General features: G+C 41.7%; 1 protein-coding gene across 1 annotated transcript in view; it reads left to right on the top strand.

Annotated features, from left to right (window-relative positions):
• The window catches only part of cdh23 (cadherin-related 23), a 198,507-nt gene that overhangs the window by 80,117 nt on the left and 101,762 nt on the right, over window positions 1-16,628 (top strand). The window contains exon 10 of the mRNA XM_069189026.1: window positions 13,764-13,876. Coding sequence (XP_069045127.1) covers window positions 13,764-13,876 — 113 coding nt within the window. The remainder of the gene's footprint in view (window positions 1-13,763; window positions 13,877-16,628) is intronic.

Genomic DNA, 16,628 nt, shown 5'->3' with positions numbered 1-16,628 from the left:
TATTTAATTTGATAAAAAGGAGGTTTAAGAGAATTCTTTTACAGTTAATTGCAGTTTTGGAATTCTCTGTTATGTTTTATTTAGAAACAGTAAAAGTGGAACTCATTTTTCACCAGGACATAGAAGTAGTTTTTCAGGCAGCCGAAGAGAAGATTGCCCTGGAATGAGGGACCAGTGGCATCCTGGTTCAGTGTCTTATGGAGCGGGTCACTGCAGGGAAAGCTGGGACAGATGGCGGCTCTGGCTGTCCTCACACTGCTGGAAGCTGCAGGCTGTCTGTGCACTGTGTGGCATTTAGCTTTTCTACAAGAAAATGTGTTTTTAGTTCCCAGGCTTCTGTGTACGTTTAGGCTTGGGGCTGAGGTGCTTTTTCAGATCTTGCTAATCCACTCTTGCCTGCCAGCCATGGATTCCAATTCACAACTGTGTCACTGTGCCATCTTAGCTCCGGCTGCAGCTGCTTTCACATCCCAGAGTTACTGAGCATCAGCTCCTCAGTGCTGTGTTTCAGGAGATAGCCCAGCATCCGTGACTTGCAATGTGTAGTCCCCTAGTCCCTGCCACGGGGAAGCATCCCCATAAGATAGCGCTGCTGCCACCATGCTTCAGGGTAGGGATGGTGTTACACAGGTGATGAGGTGTCTTCAGTTTGCACCAGGTGTAGTGTTTTGGACTCAATTTTTGTTTCGTCAGACTAGAGAAGCCTTTGCTGGATGGTCTCAGGTCCTGCCACATATCTTTTTGCAAACTCCAGGTATGGAGTTTTAAATATCATCCATCTAGTCACTGTCTCACAGCGGCTAAATCTGTGCAGTAATGCAGACATAAGTGTCCTCAGAAAGGTTCTCCGTTCTCAGCCATGAAACTCTGCAGTTCAGTCAGGGAGACCATTGGGTTCTGGGTCCCTTCTCTGACCAATGTTCTCCCTGCCCAGTTGCTTAGTTTGGGGGAGCTGTAGTAAGAAGATTCTGGGTGGTTCCATATTCTTTCTATTTTCTAATGATGGACCTGACTGTGTTCATGGCAACAGCCTTGATATGTTTTTATACCCCTTCCCAGATCTGTGCCTCCTCACAGTTCTATCAGTGTGTTATATGGATGGCTTTTTGGTCTTCATGGCAGAGTTTCTGCTGTAACATGCACTTTTAAATGAGGGACCTTATATACTGTACACAGGTGTATTTTCTCTGAATCATGTCAACCAATTAAACTGACCACAGGTGCCCTCCAGTCAGGTTTTAAAGACATCTCACTGGAAAAAAATGACATGTACCTTGGCTCAATTTGAAGTGCCATACAGTAGCAAAGGGGATCAACAGTTATCAGATCAAGACAGGTCACATGTTTTTAATTACATGTAAAAAATCCTGAACTTTTGTTCTACCTTGACATTACGGAGTAATTTAAATAGTTGATTAATGACAAAAATCTCACTAAAATATTTCTATTGAGTAATGCAACATAAGAAATTGTGAAAAAATTCAGAATACTGAATTGGTGGGGTTGGTAAATACTTTCTGAAGTCACTGTAAATAGAATTACAGGAGTGCCATATACTGTACAGTAGATTACAACTGTTGAAGCAAAAGTATAACATAAAAAGTAAATTGATTTTTTAAAATTTTTTTCTCAGAAAGGCTAAAAGGTTTGTCATTGTCGTTCTCTCTTTGTTGGTACAAAAACAATTTGAAGACTGCAGAATGGGCCATAATCACATCAGTTTAGATACATGTTTGATCAGTGTTAAAACAGACAAAAAATCATTGCACCACTAAGACTAAAATACAAAGATAGCAGAAGGCCACAAGATCAGTCCTAAATATGGTAGGCAGTAAAGCTGAAAGACACGAGTTCAATCTCAAAGTTACGGCCGACATGACAGTGAGCTCCATTGCTCTGCCTGAGTCTACCCTGCCAGGCCGGAGAGACCGCTGCTGGAGCAGGGCTCCAGTGATCCCCCTGGAGTGGCACAGCAGCCCCACTGCAGGACAGCCATGCTCCACTTCCCATCCCTCTCTGAGGCAGTGGTTTCTGCTCCTCTGAATGCACCCACCTGCAGGCGGTGTGCACCCCAAAATAATACTCACATCCTGCCCAGAATCACTGTTCCTGATAAGAGGAAAAACTCAGTGATGCTAATAAGAATCTGGATGACATGACTCACAGTCTACTGAAAGGCTATTATTTTGATCAGTGATCAGGTCATAGCACACTATTTCTATTGCGGTAAAGCAGATGAGATTTACACATCACAGACATTCACAGAAATTAATCCCTTCCGTCTTCAAGCTTTTAGTGTTTTACAAACAAAGGGTAGTGCTTTTCTTCTGTCTCAGAAACTGCCCAAATATATACATTATATCTATATATAGCCTATATAACTATCTCTAGTGTATACACTGTAGATGTCTAAATGCTATTTTTCACATTATTCCTGTCAGTCAAGGCTCTGCAGTACTTCATCCAATCTGCATGTTTCAAACATGTGGCAAAACTATAAAAAAATATCCCATGAAACCTTAAATAGGCACAATATTCTCAAAAATTAAAAGTGAGTCTTCAGCAGAAGTTGCCATTTAAAAATATCTGAATAAAATGGTGAAAATCCAACAGTTGTCTTTTTAGCTGCACAGTATGCACTGTATGAATTTCTACATGAGTAGTATGCAGGGAAAAGTAAGAGGTGGGTAGGAGGAAAGGTAGAAGGGCCTGGCTTTGCTGTTTTGAATGTTGTTGGCTTAATGCAGACTCCTTTTCTACAGTTTTCCGGGAAATGTGTAGCACAGTGAAGGTAGCTTGTTTATCAGTACCCAGAACATCAATTCAACTTCCAGTCAAAAAAACTCCAAACCTGCTCATTAAAGGCAGCTTTCCAGAAGGTGACAGATTTGGAATTTGTGATTGACAAGTAGGTTAAAGTTTGATTTAATTCTGGCCTTAATAAGTCACATTCTGCTGAGTTGTCAATAGCCTGTTTTAAAGAAGGGGCTTTAGTAATCCAATTCAGTAACATAGGGATAGGTTTGTTGTATAAAGATTTCAGGCACGTCGCTGGACAGTTTAGATCTGGATTGTCCAGCCACTCAGTCTGAGAGCTCACCGGATTTCTGTAAAACAAAAGACTTTAAATGTTCATCCAGTGGTTTTTACTGCCATGTGAATAAGCTTTTTTCTTAGTTTTGTTTCAGGGAGGTCTATGTTATTGCTCAGCAAGGTTATGGTGTAGCAGCCTGCAGAGATATCTTTTTAATAAGTGAACAAGGATGAATACATTTAGCTGAAGTCGTGGAAGCTGCAAGCTTGGAGATTCTTGTCAGGTTCTTACAGGGCTTGTTTTTTTTCGCTTTTACTATTATTTTTATTATTGTATTTTTGTACTTTAAATAAAATGCCTCATTTGCTATTCATTAAATTCTTCATATTCCCAAACACTGGGGACCAATGTGGAGGGCTGTTTGCCAGATCTGCACAGTCAAAGCGCAGCAGCAGTGAGAACACAGAGATAGAGTTAGAGTGCCAGGATGTTGTGGCCCATGGCTCGGAGCTGTTCAAATCCACAAGGATCCTGGAACTTCCTTTTGCATCAACCCTGAGAATAACAAGTTGGACTAAATTCAAAATCATGCTAGTATATTCTAGGAGCACAGGAGCCTGAAATGCTGACAAGGTTCCTTTCTTAAATTGGCCTCCTGAAGGTGTTCTGTATGTGCAACAATGCTATGAGCACGACATGTACACACTGGTGCTCAGAACTGAAGGATGTCTGAAGCAATGAGGTCTGACAGTGGGCTCTATTAATTTTGAAAGAGACTTGTGTATCAAAGGCGCAGTCCCCACCCAAATTATCCCACCCAAAATTTAAGAGATATCATTAAGAGATGTCAATATGCTATTTTTGTTTTGACTACCAAAATCATTTTGCTGATCTTTGAGGACGGCACTTCATATTGGAGGTAACTGTTAGAGAAAATAGTCTTGCACAGATGGGCATGGAGCAATCGGGTACTTTTAACATTTTCAATGTACCACCTCCTTGTAATAGCCTTCAGGTATCCAGCTGTGGATACCTCCAGTCTGCTTCCTTTCATTTCCTCATTCCATCTGAAGCCCAGTTGCACTCTAAGCAGCCAGCGTGCCCTTTGCTGTGCCAATACAGGCAAGGGGACTTACGAGCACTCTGCTCCAGTTTGCAGCTGTGTGAGCCACTCAACATTTCATGCACTGTGATCTCTAAAATACCTTAAAGGAGAACAAGCACCGATGGAGGGACTGTTGCTTTTCCCACGTCTTTCTATGAGACAGACAGGTCTCTGGGTTCAACTGTGAATGGGAAACCACAGAAACATGGGCCTGCTCCAGCCCACTGAATCTTGGCAATGCTGAGCAAATTATGCACTGCTGCTCTAGAAATCCCAGCCATAGCTGGTTAATAGCAAGGCAAAGGTGAACCGTCAAGACCTTATAGCACAACCAGCACTCCAAGCACCTGCCCCTAACACAAGCAGTTCATAGCTGTTTCAGCAGGATTTGCAGCTTAGCGGCTCATTCATATTTCAATAACAATGTGCACACCTAGACAGGCAGCCTTCCAGCAGGCATAGAATTAAGTGTAGAAAGTCATTTCAGCCATTGCAGGAAAGCACACTAAAGAAATGTACAGGTAGGCCTTCCAATGAAAACATGCTATTGGCACTTCTAAAATGTTTTCATACAGTAGATCCTGTAAAGGTATTGAGGTCAAGAGAAAATAAAGGGCCTTGATGTCTCACTTGTCAGAATATCATCCAGGTGGATGCTGCACATTGGTGGTGCTGGAGGGGAGTCCCCATTACCTGTAAAGTGCTTTGAGTGGAGTGTCCAGAAAAGCGCTATATAAATGTAAGCAATTATTATTACTATTATTAATATGATTTCACCTCAGCAGCATTAGTGACTGTTGTGGCTCATAGTACGGAGAGGTATGGATTGGAGGAGAGATGTTGACTGTTTCAACAGGCTGTTTAGAGTCTTTTCAGCATGACTCACTGATATACAGCTACATTAGGGTATTTTCTCATCTGATTAGGAGGCTGATAGAGCCATGTTTGACTGGCAAATGACCCAGGATAACAATTCAGCAACTTCTTTATCTCTTTTTTCATTTTTCTCTCTCCCTTTGCCTGTACTTCTCTTGAAGTTTCTCTCCCAGATCCCTGTACTCACTATTGTAGCCACAGGCTGTCTGCCTGATTGCCAGATTTCCTGTTTTTCTGCTTCCCATTTTCCAGACCACTACAGTTAGTAATGTGAAAGCCCTGGCAATTTGCAGATGTCACACATCTGAGCAAGTCTCTGCAGTCTGTGCACAGCCTTCAGGAAGCAGGGAACAATACTGCTGAGCTACAGTGCCAGTCACACAGCCTGTTTCTGAGATGCATATAGTTTGTGTGTTGTTCTGTGTATTAGAGGTGTCTGTCAGTCAGTGTGTACTACAGTGTGCATCCCTCACCATTAGCTACCAAGCTACCAGACCCATCAGAATGAAGAAGACAGTGTGAACAGGAATGGAGATGTTCCATGTGATCCCTGGGAGACAATTTAATATCAATCTGTTTCAGTTTAAAAACGTTTGCAGTTCCAGAAGGCCTGAGCTGTAGCTACAATAAAAGAAAAGATTCTGAGAGCAGAACAACTCAAAGTCAAAACATTATAACACAGAAGGATTTGATCTCCAGCATACCAGCTTCTGACTGAAGGCCTCAAGCAGCCATCTCCCTTGTCAGAGCAGCTGCAATAAAACCCAGGCCTCCAGATGAAAATAGACCGCCATTTGATTTGTTTTCCTGTTTATTGTTAGATTTTGATATTTATAACATGCTTGTTCTCCTAGTTGACAAAAACCCCTGTTTAGTTCTCAGTGGTAGCATACGGTACATCCAGCAGAGTGTATTTCCCATTGAATTAGGCACCTGGTCCCGGGGATTCCTTTGGTATGAGAATGGAGATCACTTATTTCTGTGATACTGTATCACAGATTTCCCAGGGCTACATATTGCAGTAGCTCTGCCCAATATTTTATAACCATAGATCGTGGAAGAAAAAAATCTCATGCTATTTTGCAAAATGTGGCAAACAATGCCAAGGTAGGCATGCTCAAACATCTTCGCAAGATTAACAATTAATAAAACAGCAATGACTTAATACAAAGCATTTTTTTTCTTATTTTAATGACTCTTCCAAGGATTTTGAGTTAAATTCAGAGAAAAGATGCTTATTTTGCACACTATAATCTTCCATGCAGTTTCCTGAAGGGTTTGCTGGGCTGAATCTTGCTGGCTTTGTGTGATAATACTTCAGAAATCCTGACCCTCCAGATCTCAACTCTTCTTCCTCCCTTCTGTCCTCTCCAAAGGTCCCTCCAAAGGCATCATCAATGCTCTGCTATGAGAACAAGTCGTGCAGCCCTGCCTGCCTCTTTGGCCCTGGAGCTGCAGATTTATGGAGCTGTGCAGTGCCAACTCTGTGGGCTCTGCACAGACAGGGGGGGTCTCATTTGTTGTAATAGGATAAGGGTTTCAATGTGATTGTGTACTTTCCTGAAGGATGTAATTATAGCAGGACTCTCTGCATCTTCCTTCACACTCTCACAGGAAAAATCACAGATGTTCACAAACAGTACTGTATGTACAGTTTACATACCTCCACAATGGCAAGCTATATATTCTATATTAGAGATGCATTATGTGTGCTTTTTATTAAGTTTTACTTTACTAGATGTTAAAAATGATTAATTGAGTAGAGATTGTGCATTGATTTTCTTTTGCACTAGCTGTCAAGTTCTTCAAATCATGAAATCAAGAGAAATTGCTGTTTTAATTAAAAGATGCTTTTGCATATGATAAGGACCAATAAATAAATATTGAAAACAGGGTTAGATGTGAGGTATTCTTATCCACTCTTCCAAGGTGAATTGTTATTTTTTTTCATTTTTTTTTCCTATGCAGGGTTTATAGATCAATCCAAAGCAATTACATCTGTTCTTCAACTTTAAGTGTCCATCACCTTACTCAGTGTCATTCTAGACCCCTGTCAGAAAACACATTCTGAATAAAAGTTACATACTTCCCTACTACATATACAAGCACACACACAGCCTGTCTTCCGTCTTCTCCCTCTTGTCAATATAAGGCTGCAGCACTCAAAGCAGATTGCTTGGGGTTTGTAACAGGTGAGCGAGCGGCTCTGCAAACAGACTGGCTTGCTAGATTGTAATTCTGGTCAGGCCAGTGGAGCAGACAAACCAATTTAGAGCCATCATGGTCTCATTGAGTGTACACAAGAGGTTGGATAAGTGAGCAGCTGGCCTCTCTAGACTTGCAGTTTATCCAGGGGGGCGGGAGAGGTTGGGGGGGTCAGATAGACTGAACAACACTGCAAACACAAGAGAGATGGAGTCAGGGGCACTGATTAATTTTTCGTTCTTCTTTTTCATGAACTTTATTGATCAGAACACCTTCAAGAAAACTATGAAACAGCTAAAGAAGTAGAAAGCAGTGATTATGTGTTTTGTGCTAGTTGTGAATGGAGGGGTTTGGGTAAAATCCATCAGTTTGAATTATTGTTGCATGTCACAGGTGCAATTGCATGCATCGTCGTCAAGATTATTCCAGTGTTCGCCCTGTGATGCCCAGCCTGGCACTGAGCTAGAAGCTTAACATGGGTTTGTTACATCACTTAAAGAAAGAACACATCTGAGACTGGCAGCTGATGCTTATATTCATTCTGATACATACGGCCGACTTGCGGAAAGCATTTCTTTTCCGGAATGTCACCTTCAACAGTACACAAAATGGACCTGAGCCACTGAGATGTATCCTATGAGATTGGCATAGGAAAGAAGCTCATTCCTTTATGTTTGTCTTAGTTTTTGTGGATTAAGTTTTCAGTCTTAGGATGAAGTCTTCAGTGGTTGTTATTGCATATAGCTACAGTATCTGAACTGGATCTACTAACAGAGGGAAAAGTAATCCTCTTCTTTTGAAATCCCTACATCAGTTATGAATTTAGCTTCCATTGGCATCTGAATGTGTTGCACCATCCCTCTCCATACAGCTCACATTCAGAAAATTCATACTTAAAGGCTTCATTGTTCAACACATAATATAGTTTTTAAAATACAGTAGTGTGCCAAGCTTGTCATTTTGAAGAGTAGCAAGACTGAATCTGTACGGTGTACAGGAATTAGCTTTCTTTTTCTGCTTTTCCTCTTTCTTCCTGGGAGCTACCTCACTGTTTTAAGTTGCTCCCTCTTCATTCTTTCATTCTCCTAGCCCGCTGAGCATAAGCATACAGGAGAAGGAAAAGCCCTGCCAAAACAATCAGTGTGCAAAAAGTATCTACAAGAAACAATCAGAGCAAAAGAATGAGGCTATTACCGAGAGGAGAGAAAGAACGAGCCCTCTACAATGTGTGTGTGTGTGACACCAATGGGATTATTCCAGCCCCTCTCTGTGTGAGCTCCGCTCCCCAAATCCATCCATTCTCCTCCTCATTTTTCTTTATCTTATGTGATTCAAGCAGTCAAATGTAAAAGAAGCGAAAGCAGTCCCAGCAGCACTGGCAGTAGCTTTAGCTGCAGCTTATCTATGGTGAACTTTGCACGCCTGTGCTCTCATCAAATCTGTCCCTACAGTACAGAACCCCTTATTATTCTGATGTCAAAACACGTGACTCTCGGTGGTCGTTATTTTATTTCGACGGCTATCTTCGCATTTGTTTTTGAAATGTCCGTAGCCTTCCTTCTAAGGTTACAAGCAAAGTGTACCCTAAACTAAGCCAAGGTTAAAATCGTCCCTTTATTTTCATCCTTCCCCTGTTCAGGGCTGATGATGTCCTAATGGGGTTGGGTTCTGGGCTCATACAGCTGTAATTAACTTTGCTGGTTTGTTTGCTTAGAGAAATTCCCATGGACTGGGGTGTGTAAAAGCTCATTAGTTTTGCAACCATTTACCGATCCCTAACATTTAATCTTTTTTTTATTATTTAACCCATCTAATCATCTTCCGTAAGATTTTTTTAATATATTTTGTAACATTTTTTAAAGCAATATATAGGAATTGGATGCTTTCCTCAAAAGCTGTGCTGTATACATCTGATTGATGGTGGACAGCAGTGGTGGTAGCAGTAATGGTCAAATTATTAAGGGCCACATCAGCGGCAGCTTAAGCAGCTTTAGATTTAGCAGTGGCAGCAGCAGTAGCTCTAGCAGCTGTGATGGCAACAGCAGTAGCAGCTCCAACAGACTCAGCAGTAGCCGTAGCAGTTGTGGCCACGGTTGTGTCTGCCCGAAGCCATCGCCATCACCCTCGGATCCTGACGGAAGCGTGACTTGGGGCAAGGAGCCTGAATGCTGTTTAGGCAAGCGGTAAAAATTCAGAGATTGCGGATGCCGACCCTCCCTCACCCCCAATCCGCAGTAATTACCAGGAGGTCTTTTCTCATTCCCCTCCCCTGTGTTTAGCGACTCTTTCCGCCAATCTGTGCTGAAAAGAAGCCGCAGTGGCAAAAAGAGCCCCTCGCTCACCTCGCTCCCGGAATAACTACGAAGCTGCACGCAGCCGGCACAAACACAAAAGAGCTGGGGTGACACAGGTTAATTTGTTTCTTTTTCTGTTATCAAAATAATATCCTACAAATCCATAAATAATAATAAAAATGACTCTCGGCCTTATAGAAATGCCTTCATGCCCTGCACCACATGTCACCTTCATTCCTTACTGGAATGATATAGCCAGATAGTCACTCTGTCCATCAGTGCTAGTCTGGTTAGTAATTATTAATCAATTACCCACTTCCTCTCAGACAAGTTAGGAAGTCCATGTTAGAACCACAGGAAGACCTTGGTTTTACATTGCTTAAACAAGCCTATGGTAATAGTGCTGTATGATTTCCCAAAGTAAGTATATGCAAGAGATAAGTGACAGTGTGAATTTGTTTTATGGCATATCATAGTGTTTTAATTACAATGCACCTAAGGTGAGATGATACTGGGCAAAAGGAAAAACATCTATTCTTCCTTTTGCTATAATGCTTGATTAGAGATTGAAGTTTTAGATTCAGAATTTTCAATTTAGTATGATAAAATTTAGAACGTTAAAATTGTGCTTTAATATATCTTGAGGATTGTAAGTGAATTTCAGTGGCATTAGTTCCTGTAGTGTTCCTCTCCTTCTACATCAAACTGGCAATTTATTTTTTTTCCTTTCTTCAAACAGCTGTTGATTAGAAGATGCGGGATATTTTATTAGCTGCCATGCAACAATCAGACTTTGCCTGTTGGTTATTTTCTGCAGTGAGTGCGAAGATGGTCCCACTCAAAGCAGCATCAGTAAAACTGTTCAATGACAACATTATCTACAGAGCACAGGCAGTTACTTCTTGTGTCAGCTTTATTCAAACACAAAAATACATTCAACCCTTTACGCATTAAGATATCTACTGTTAACATCGTCTCAGGGGGATGCTATGTGTACATCTAGAATTAGTGTACTGAAGCGCACAGTCCGCCTTTTCTGTCTCTTCCTGTCTCTCCACCTCCCTAGCACTCTATCTGTCGTTGGATGTGTCTTTTACTTTTTATTTGAACGTTAAATGATGTCAGGAATGATCTTCCTCCTGAGTGCTTGCTGTGAGTGTATCCTTGGCAGAGAGCGAGAGAGAAATGGAAGGAGACAAATGATTGCTTTAAGAGAGAAAATCACCCCCCTCCCTTTGTGGGAAGCAAAATTGGAAAGAGCATTGGGTGATGCTGTGCTGGTTCAAAACATTCAGCTTTGCAATGCAATTGGTCATTATGGGTTTTTAGTGGAAGCACTCAGTTTGCTCCTGTGCCCCCCCTCCCAGAACTTCACTTGTCTCCCAAGACACAGGCAGGTAATTGCTAAGAGGGTTTTAGTGCTCTAAATATGGTGGACTCTTTGTTACTGCCAACGAGCCTGTAGTACTGTATTTTCCTATAGAAATAGAAATGAATCTTACAGGGGCTTTCAGGATTGAAAACGGGATTTAAACAAGCAGTCATGAGACCTGATGCAAATTGTGAGGCCAAGCTATGGGATTCTAGAAAAAGCAGCCGGACATGACTGTGCCTAAGAAGTAAGAATATCAGAATATCCTCCAGTCCCTTTCAGTGCCAGAGTGGGGCATGTGGATAAAGCCACCACTGCAAGCCACAGGACAAGAGCATGGATGTGTCTTTTTCAGAAAGCTATAACATTTCCGGCTCAAGGCGTGAGGGGCCTGGGTTTCAGTCACAGAGGCCCTTGCTCCTCGCCAGCCAGGCCAGGGGGGGACAGTGACTGCAGCACTGTCTTCTGAGCCTGAAGAAAATGACACAAACAGAAAGGATAGTAGGTGAAGAGAGAGGCAGAGGCCTCAGGGGCCACAAGTGAAGAAAGAATAAGTTCCAGAGGGAATGTGAAGTACGGAGCAAGGGAAATGTAGAGGAGAGTTGGAAAGAGAGGTAAAACTTAGAAGAAGCAAAAGAGTGTGTAGGAATTTCCTGGAGGGCAAGGGGAGGAGGGCTGGTCTTGCACAAGGAAAAGTTATAGGAAAAGTTATCCAAGGTTGTTGGTCTCGTTCTCTCAGTTGAAGCTTTTCAACAATTTATTTATCCAAGAGTCTTGTCCAGTCTTGTTTCAGACCCCAGTTCTGCTTTACAAAAAGATGTGCCTATAATCTTCCACCCTAAAGAAACCTGCACTTAATTTCTACTTGTTTCTGTGGGTCTTGTTTTCATTTCTGAACCCCCAGGATGGTTATTCTCATGTTGCAGGGTGGTTGTGTTATAGCAGATGAGGGTAACGCTATGAAGAGGCTTATCGCTCACTGTCTGCTGCTTCCATCTGCCCTGTGTAATTAGTGTGCAGCGAGCGGAGAGACCAGCTGGTTGTGCTGTGGCAGGGAGAGTGAGAGAGCAAATCAGGGAAAGATATGGAGAGGGGTGTGTCTGTGCACTTAGAAAAGTTTACTATTAAATCATGGTATAAATGTGAAATGAGACTTATTTAAGAAATTATGTTCTGCTATGAGCCTGGCAGTGTCTGGAGCTCTTACTCTAGTCCTTGGACAGGTACAATCCAGTAGGCTTAATAGGCAACCATTTAGTCATCAGTTCTGATACGCCTGGAAACGTGTAATTTTTCAAATATATACAGATTATTTCTTCAATTTTAGAACTGATTTGTGTCACAAATCAGACACAGAAAATAGCTTGGTTACCTTTATTGAATAAATAGCTTGCTTAGTTGATCAATACATAACAATGGTTTTTGATCTTCACATAAGAATGTGACTTAGGGTGACCAATAAGAGTCACTAGACTGGGGTTTGGAAACCCACAGTAAAAATCAAAATAAGAACTATTTGAAACACAAATTCAAACCGCATGAAAAAGATTTCACCACCATCAAGTCTGTCTCAACAATGGTGCTGATTTATATGGCTGGAGCTGAGCCCCATGAAAAGCTAACTGACCAAGCACTGAGGACACAATACTGCCTCTGCATTTTCACACAGGTACTGTCAATTGGTGAATCAGTTTGTGGAGCTCCATACTTAAGTCCAGCTGCATTCATTAAAGACAGGGCAGCCTCTAACCCTGCCCAAATCCCTTGAATTTTAATCTTAAATGTATTTGTAAAGGTAAAAATTATAGAAGTTCTCAGAAGTGGTCTGTATTTTATTTATGGAGATGGGAGAAAATATCTGGGGTCGTGCATAACACCCTTCTTGTTATTTTAGTCCTAATTTATTATTTTTAGTTTTCATATTTGTGTTTTTAAGGGACGCAATAGAGTCCTCAGTGTGTGACAGTGTGGTGCTTGCTGTCCCAGTGAGCTTTTATTTGGTTTTAGTTGTGATGTATTAGTGGTACTCGATCCTATGTGATAAGAGAAAAAGACTGGAAATGGTATTAAGAGATAAAATAGTAATCATGCATTCTGTGTTTTTTTAGATCATTGTTGTCTAAATTTAAAGTAATCTCTGTCTAAGAGCTGCAAAGCAGTAAATTAGGAAGAGTAAAGAATGAGTCCTGACTACCTGGTCATTAAAGATGCTATGGTCATGTCCGTAAGAGTAGGGGTGTTAGTCCCAGTGTCTAGACTAAATTGTTCTCTGGGTTTTAATAGTCTGGCCTCCTTAAAATGAGGACCAGGACTACTTCACCTTAATAGATTGGCATCCCATCGAGGAAGATGGGTCATATGATTTATAGTCCAGTTAACATTAGAGAAACCAAGATGAGCTCTAGTCCGATGAGTCACTGTGGCTCTGGTATGGGCCTTTATCTGTTACTTGTACTGTAAGGTTTAAAGAGGAAACCTCTTTCCTCTCAACTAGCCTGAACAATGGCACTGCCTAGAGCTAGTTCAAGGAAGACTAGACACTGTCTTCCACCAGAGCTGCTCCTTTCAAGCAGGGTTTAAGGAGTGTAGGATTCCTGTCATGCTACTTTTATGTGATAAATTTAGAATGGGGAAATGTCAGTCTGCATGTTACCTTTCCTGGGGTCTCACTCACAATTATCCTGTTCTGATTAAGGGATCTTTAATATCATCTGATCTGGACTTACTTCATGAGTTATAACAGTTGTTCATGGTGATCTCTGCGTGCCAGTCTCAAAGTACATTCCAACTTAGCTGTCCTCTCTGTGCCTGGATTGCAACCTTTCTTTGCATCTGCATTGTTCCTCTTGATTTTTTCCTCTGTTTGTATCTGTGCAGGCAACACCAACAGCATCTTTGCTCTGGATTACATCAGCGGAGCGCTAACGCTGAATGGACAGCTGGACCGCGAGAACCCTCTCTACAGTGCCGGATTCATTCTTACTGTCAGGGTATGGCTGGGCGTGCTGAGAGAGGGAGGGGCTTGGCCACTACTTCATTCCCCTCTAGATAACAAGGGTTTCAATCAAGAGTTTAATTGCTTCCGGGTACTGTAGCCTACTTAAGACCTCTTGTACAAAGTTCAATCAGAATCAGAAAAGTAATTGTATTATAAACGTACTTTATGCTCAAATTCTCTTGATTCAAATCAGAAGAAAGTAGTTGATGCATCTTCAAGTAGCTTACCCTCCCAAGGAGCATGTCTGACCATTTTTTAAGTATTTCAAGGAATCAGCTTTAGTCTTTTTTTTTCAAGTTCTTAAAGGTAATCCCAACAAAACACTTCTGTATATTCTTAACACTTTTCCTCAAAATTTTCCTTAGACCAATATTTTAGATAATTTCCTCTCTGACCTCCTCTTCTTGGCATAGTTAGAAAAGGTTAGGAATGTGAACTATTCTATATCCAGTAAGTCTGAATACTTCAAAATCATAAGGACGTTCTTGGATTATTCAATACGAGAATGGCAAGTGCATGTTTTGTTGACGGTCAAATTCTTATTTTTAAAACACCTGCCATTCCCAGCCCTATCCGGAATATGCCTGAAAGAAGAGGAGAAAAATACTTTGTTTTATAGCATTGTGCATTATACTGTATAAAACCGATAGGGAGATATTATACAAATAAGAGGAAAAATTCATTATTTCAGGGGAGAGCCGCCAGTCCCTGCAGCTCTTTGAAAGATAACACACCAGAGCTCTGACAGAATGAGCTGGCTTTAATATCCTATGGGCTGCTCAGCACAATGCAAAGCCCTGCTGGTTCCAATATCTCTTTTCTGAGTCTGTGTTCACTTCTCTTGTTGTCTTGAATTCCTGCCATCCCTGAGGAGTGACTTGTAAGTGAAGTACAGTGACCTCTCGCCCACGCACTGCGTCGCACCCCTGCCCTTCTCCCTCTCACCCCCACATTATTATTGGACACTAAGCGTGGAAAACAGTCTCCCTTGTGCGCCCTCTGACACCAGCAACCTGGGTTCCATCACACCGCTGTAACAACATCCTCTGCCTGAGAGAACCTGCCTTGTTCTAAGCATTACTGATTAGCCTCAGTTTAAAAGGCCACAACCTTTTTCTTTTATCAACTGGAACTAAAATGTTTAGAGAACTCTAGTCCCAACAGGGCCTTATCTACGGCAGTCTTGCTGCACTTTTCTCTTCGCAGGATAGCAGTGTAATACAGAAGGTTCTGTGTTGCTGGCTGAAGATTAAAATTCACTGGTTATCTGCCTGTGAAGGAAAGATGCCCTCCTGTTTAGAAAAATGGATTACAGTGAGGAGGCATATTAAGAGTTGGAGAGTCTGCAATAGAACATGGATTTAAATTGCATGGGGTCAGTGCATTTCTTAACCCTGTGCAGGCTTTCTTTTAACGCAGCCTTTACTGGCCCAATGTGAACTCCTGAACCAGCAGTGCCTAGCTGGTTGTTGTGAGAAAGACTAGACTGATAGTTGTTTTTTTGTTGTTTTAGAACAATGTGCATAGATATTTCTAAGAAATCTCCAGAGGCAGAAACACAAACCATACACATCAGCAGTTTTGTAGTGAGGGATATTAAACTACAGTATACTGCACCTTATCTGGGCAGGTGGACCAGATCTGTTACAGCTGAATTTCTTCTAAGTTTTTAAACATGGGCGAGGGTGAAAGAGTGCCCCCTACTGAGCAGAGAGCTGCCTTTTCCACAACCTCTCTGGATGGCCAGGAAACTGCCTTCTGTGCAAAGCCACGGGCATATTTAACGAGGTCAGACCACAGGGTAGATAAGCACACAATCTTCTTATAACAGCTCCATTAAACTGCAAAATGAACTTTTATTCTTGTGGTTTCACCATTTTCATTTTTTTCATATGAAATAAACCACTGCATCCAGGAATTTCGTTTTTGCAGGCCAAACTTTCTTTCAGCGTGGCATCTGCATCAATTTTCACTATCAGTTAACAGGGAAAGCTACAGTACAATACAATTTATAGTTCATGTTGAGCAGGGGCGTCTGTGTGTGCACTGTGATTCCAGCTAATGCACTCTTTGGCTGATTTCTCCTCTTAATTAAAATCAATGATTAAAAGAAAGGGGGAAAAAAGATAAAAATGGAATCTAAAAAACATATTTGTAAGTATGGATTTTATTTTTTTCCCCCTCAAACAGGATTTAGTGGCAGCATTGATTTTCCGAGTCGGAGTAATAAAACTAATTTCTCAACTTCAATAAAGGAGGGCTGTGCGGGAGAGCGGGTGCAATGAGGGAAAGTGACACTGCGTTATTACCCCTGACCCCACCGAGCACATCCTCTCAGCTCCTCTCCTCAGCGCACCGTGCAGTCGATAACCCATTACGCCCCATTGCACTGCATTCGGCGCCGTGCGCCTTCGCTTCATGGTATTTAACGCTGCAAGCGAAGGCTCATGCCTGCTCACCTCAGTGGGATCTCTTGTAATGGGCTGCTGCAGAACGTCTATTAATCAAAGAACACTATTTGCTCAAGTCTGCCTGATTTTTTGTCGTGGCTCTTATTCTGTCTGTGCTTTCCCATTGGGACATTTTATTATTTAAAGCCACAGGATCAATTATGAAGAGCAATATTTTAGGTAATTTCCTCTCTGACTTCCTCTTCTTGGCATAGTCAATTACCAGATGTTCCAATCTGTTCTGTTGCTGAACTATGGAACAACTATCACTTTAGGTGTTTAAAATATGATAAT

The sequence above is a fragment of the Lepisosteus oculatus genome, chromosome 4 (genome assembly GCF_040954835.1).
Source record: "Lepisosteus oculatus isolate fLepOcu1 chromosome 4, fLepOcu1.hap2, whole genome shotgun sequence".
In the NCBI taxonomy this organism is placed as follows: domain Eukaryota; kingdom Metazoa; phylum Chordata; class Actinopteri; order Semionotiformes; family Lepisosteidae; genus Lepisosteus; species Lepisosteus oculatus.
This window is presented reverse-complemented; position numbering and strand designations above follow the sequence as displayed.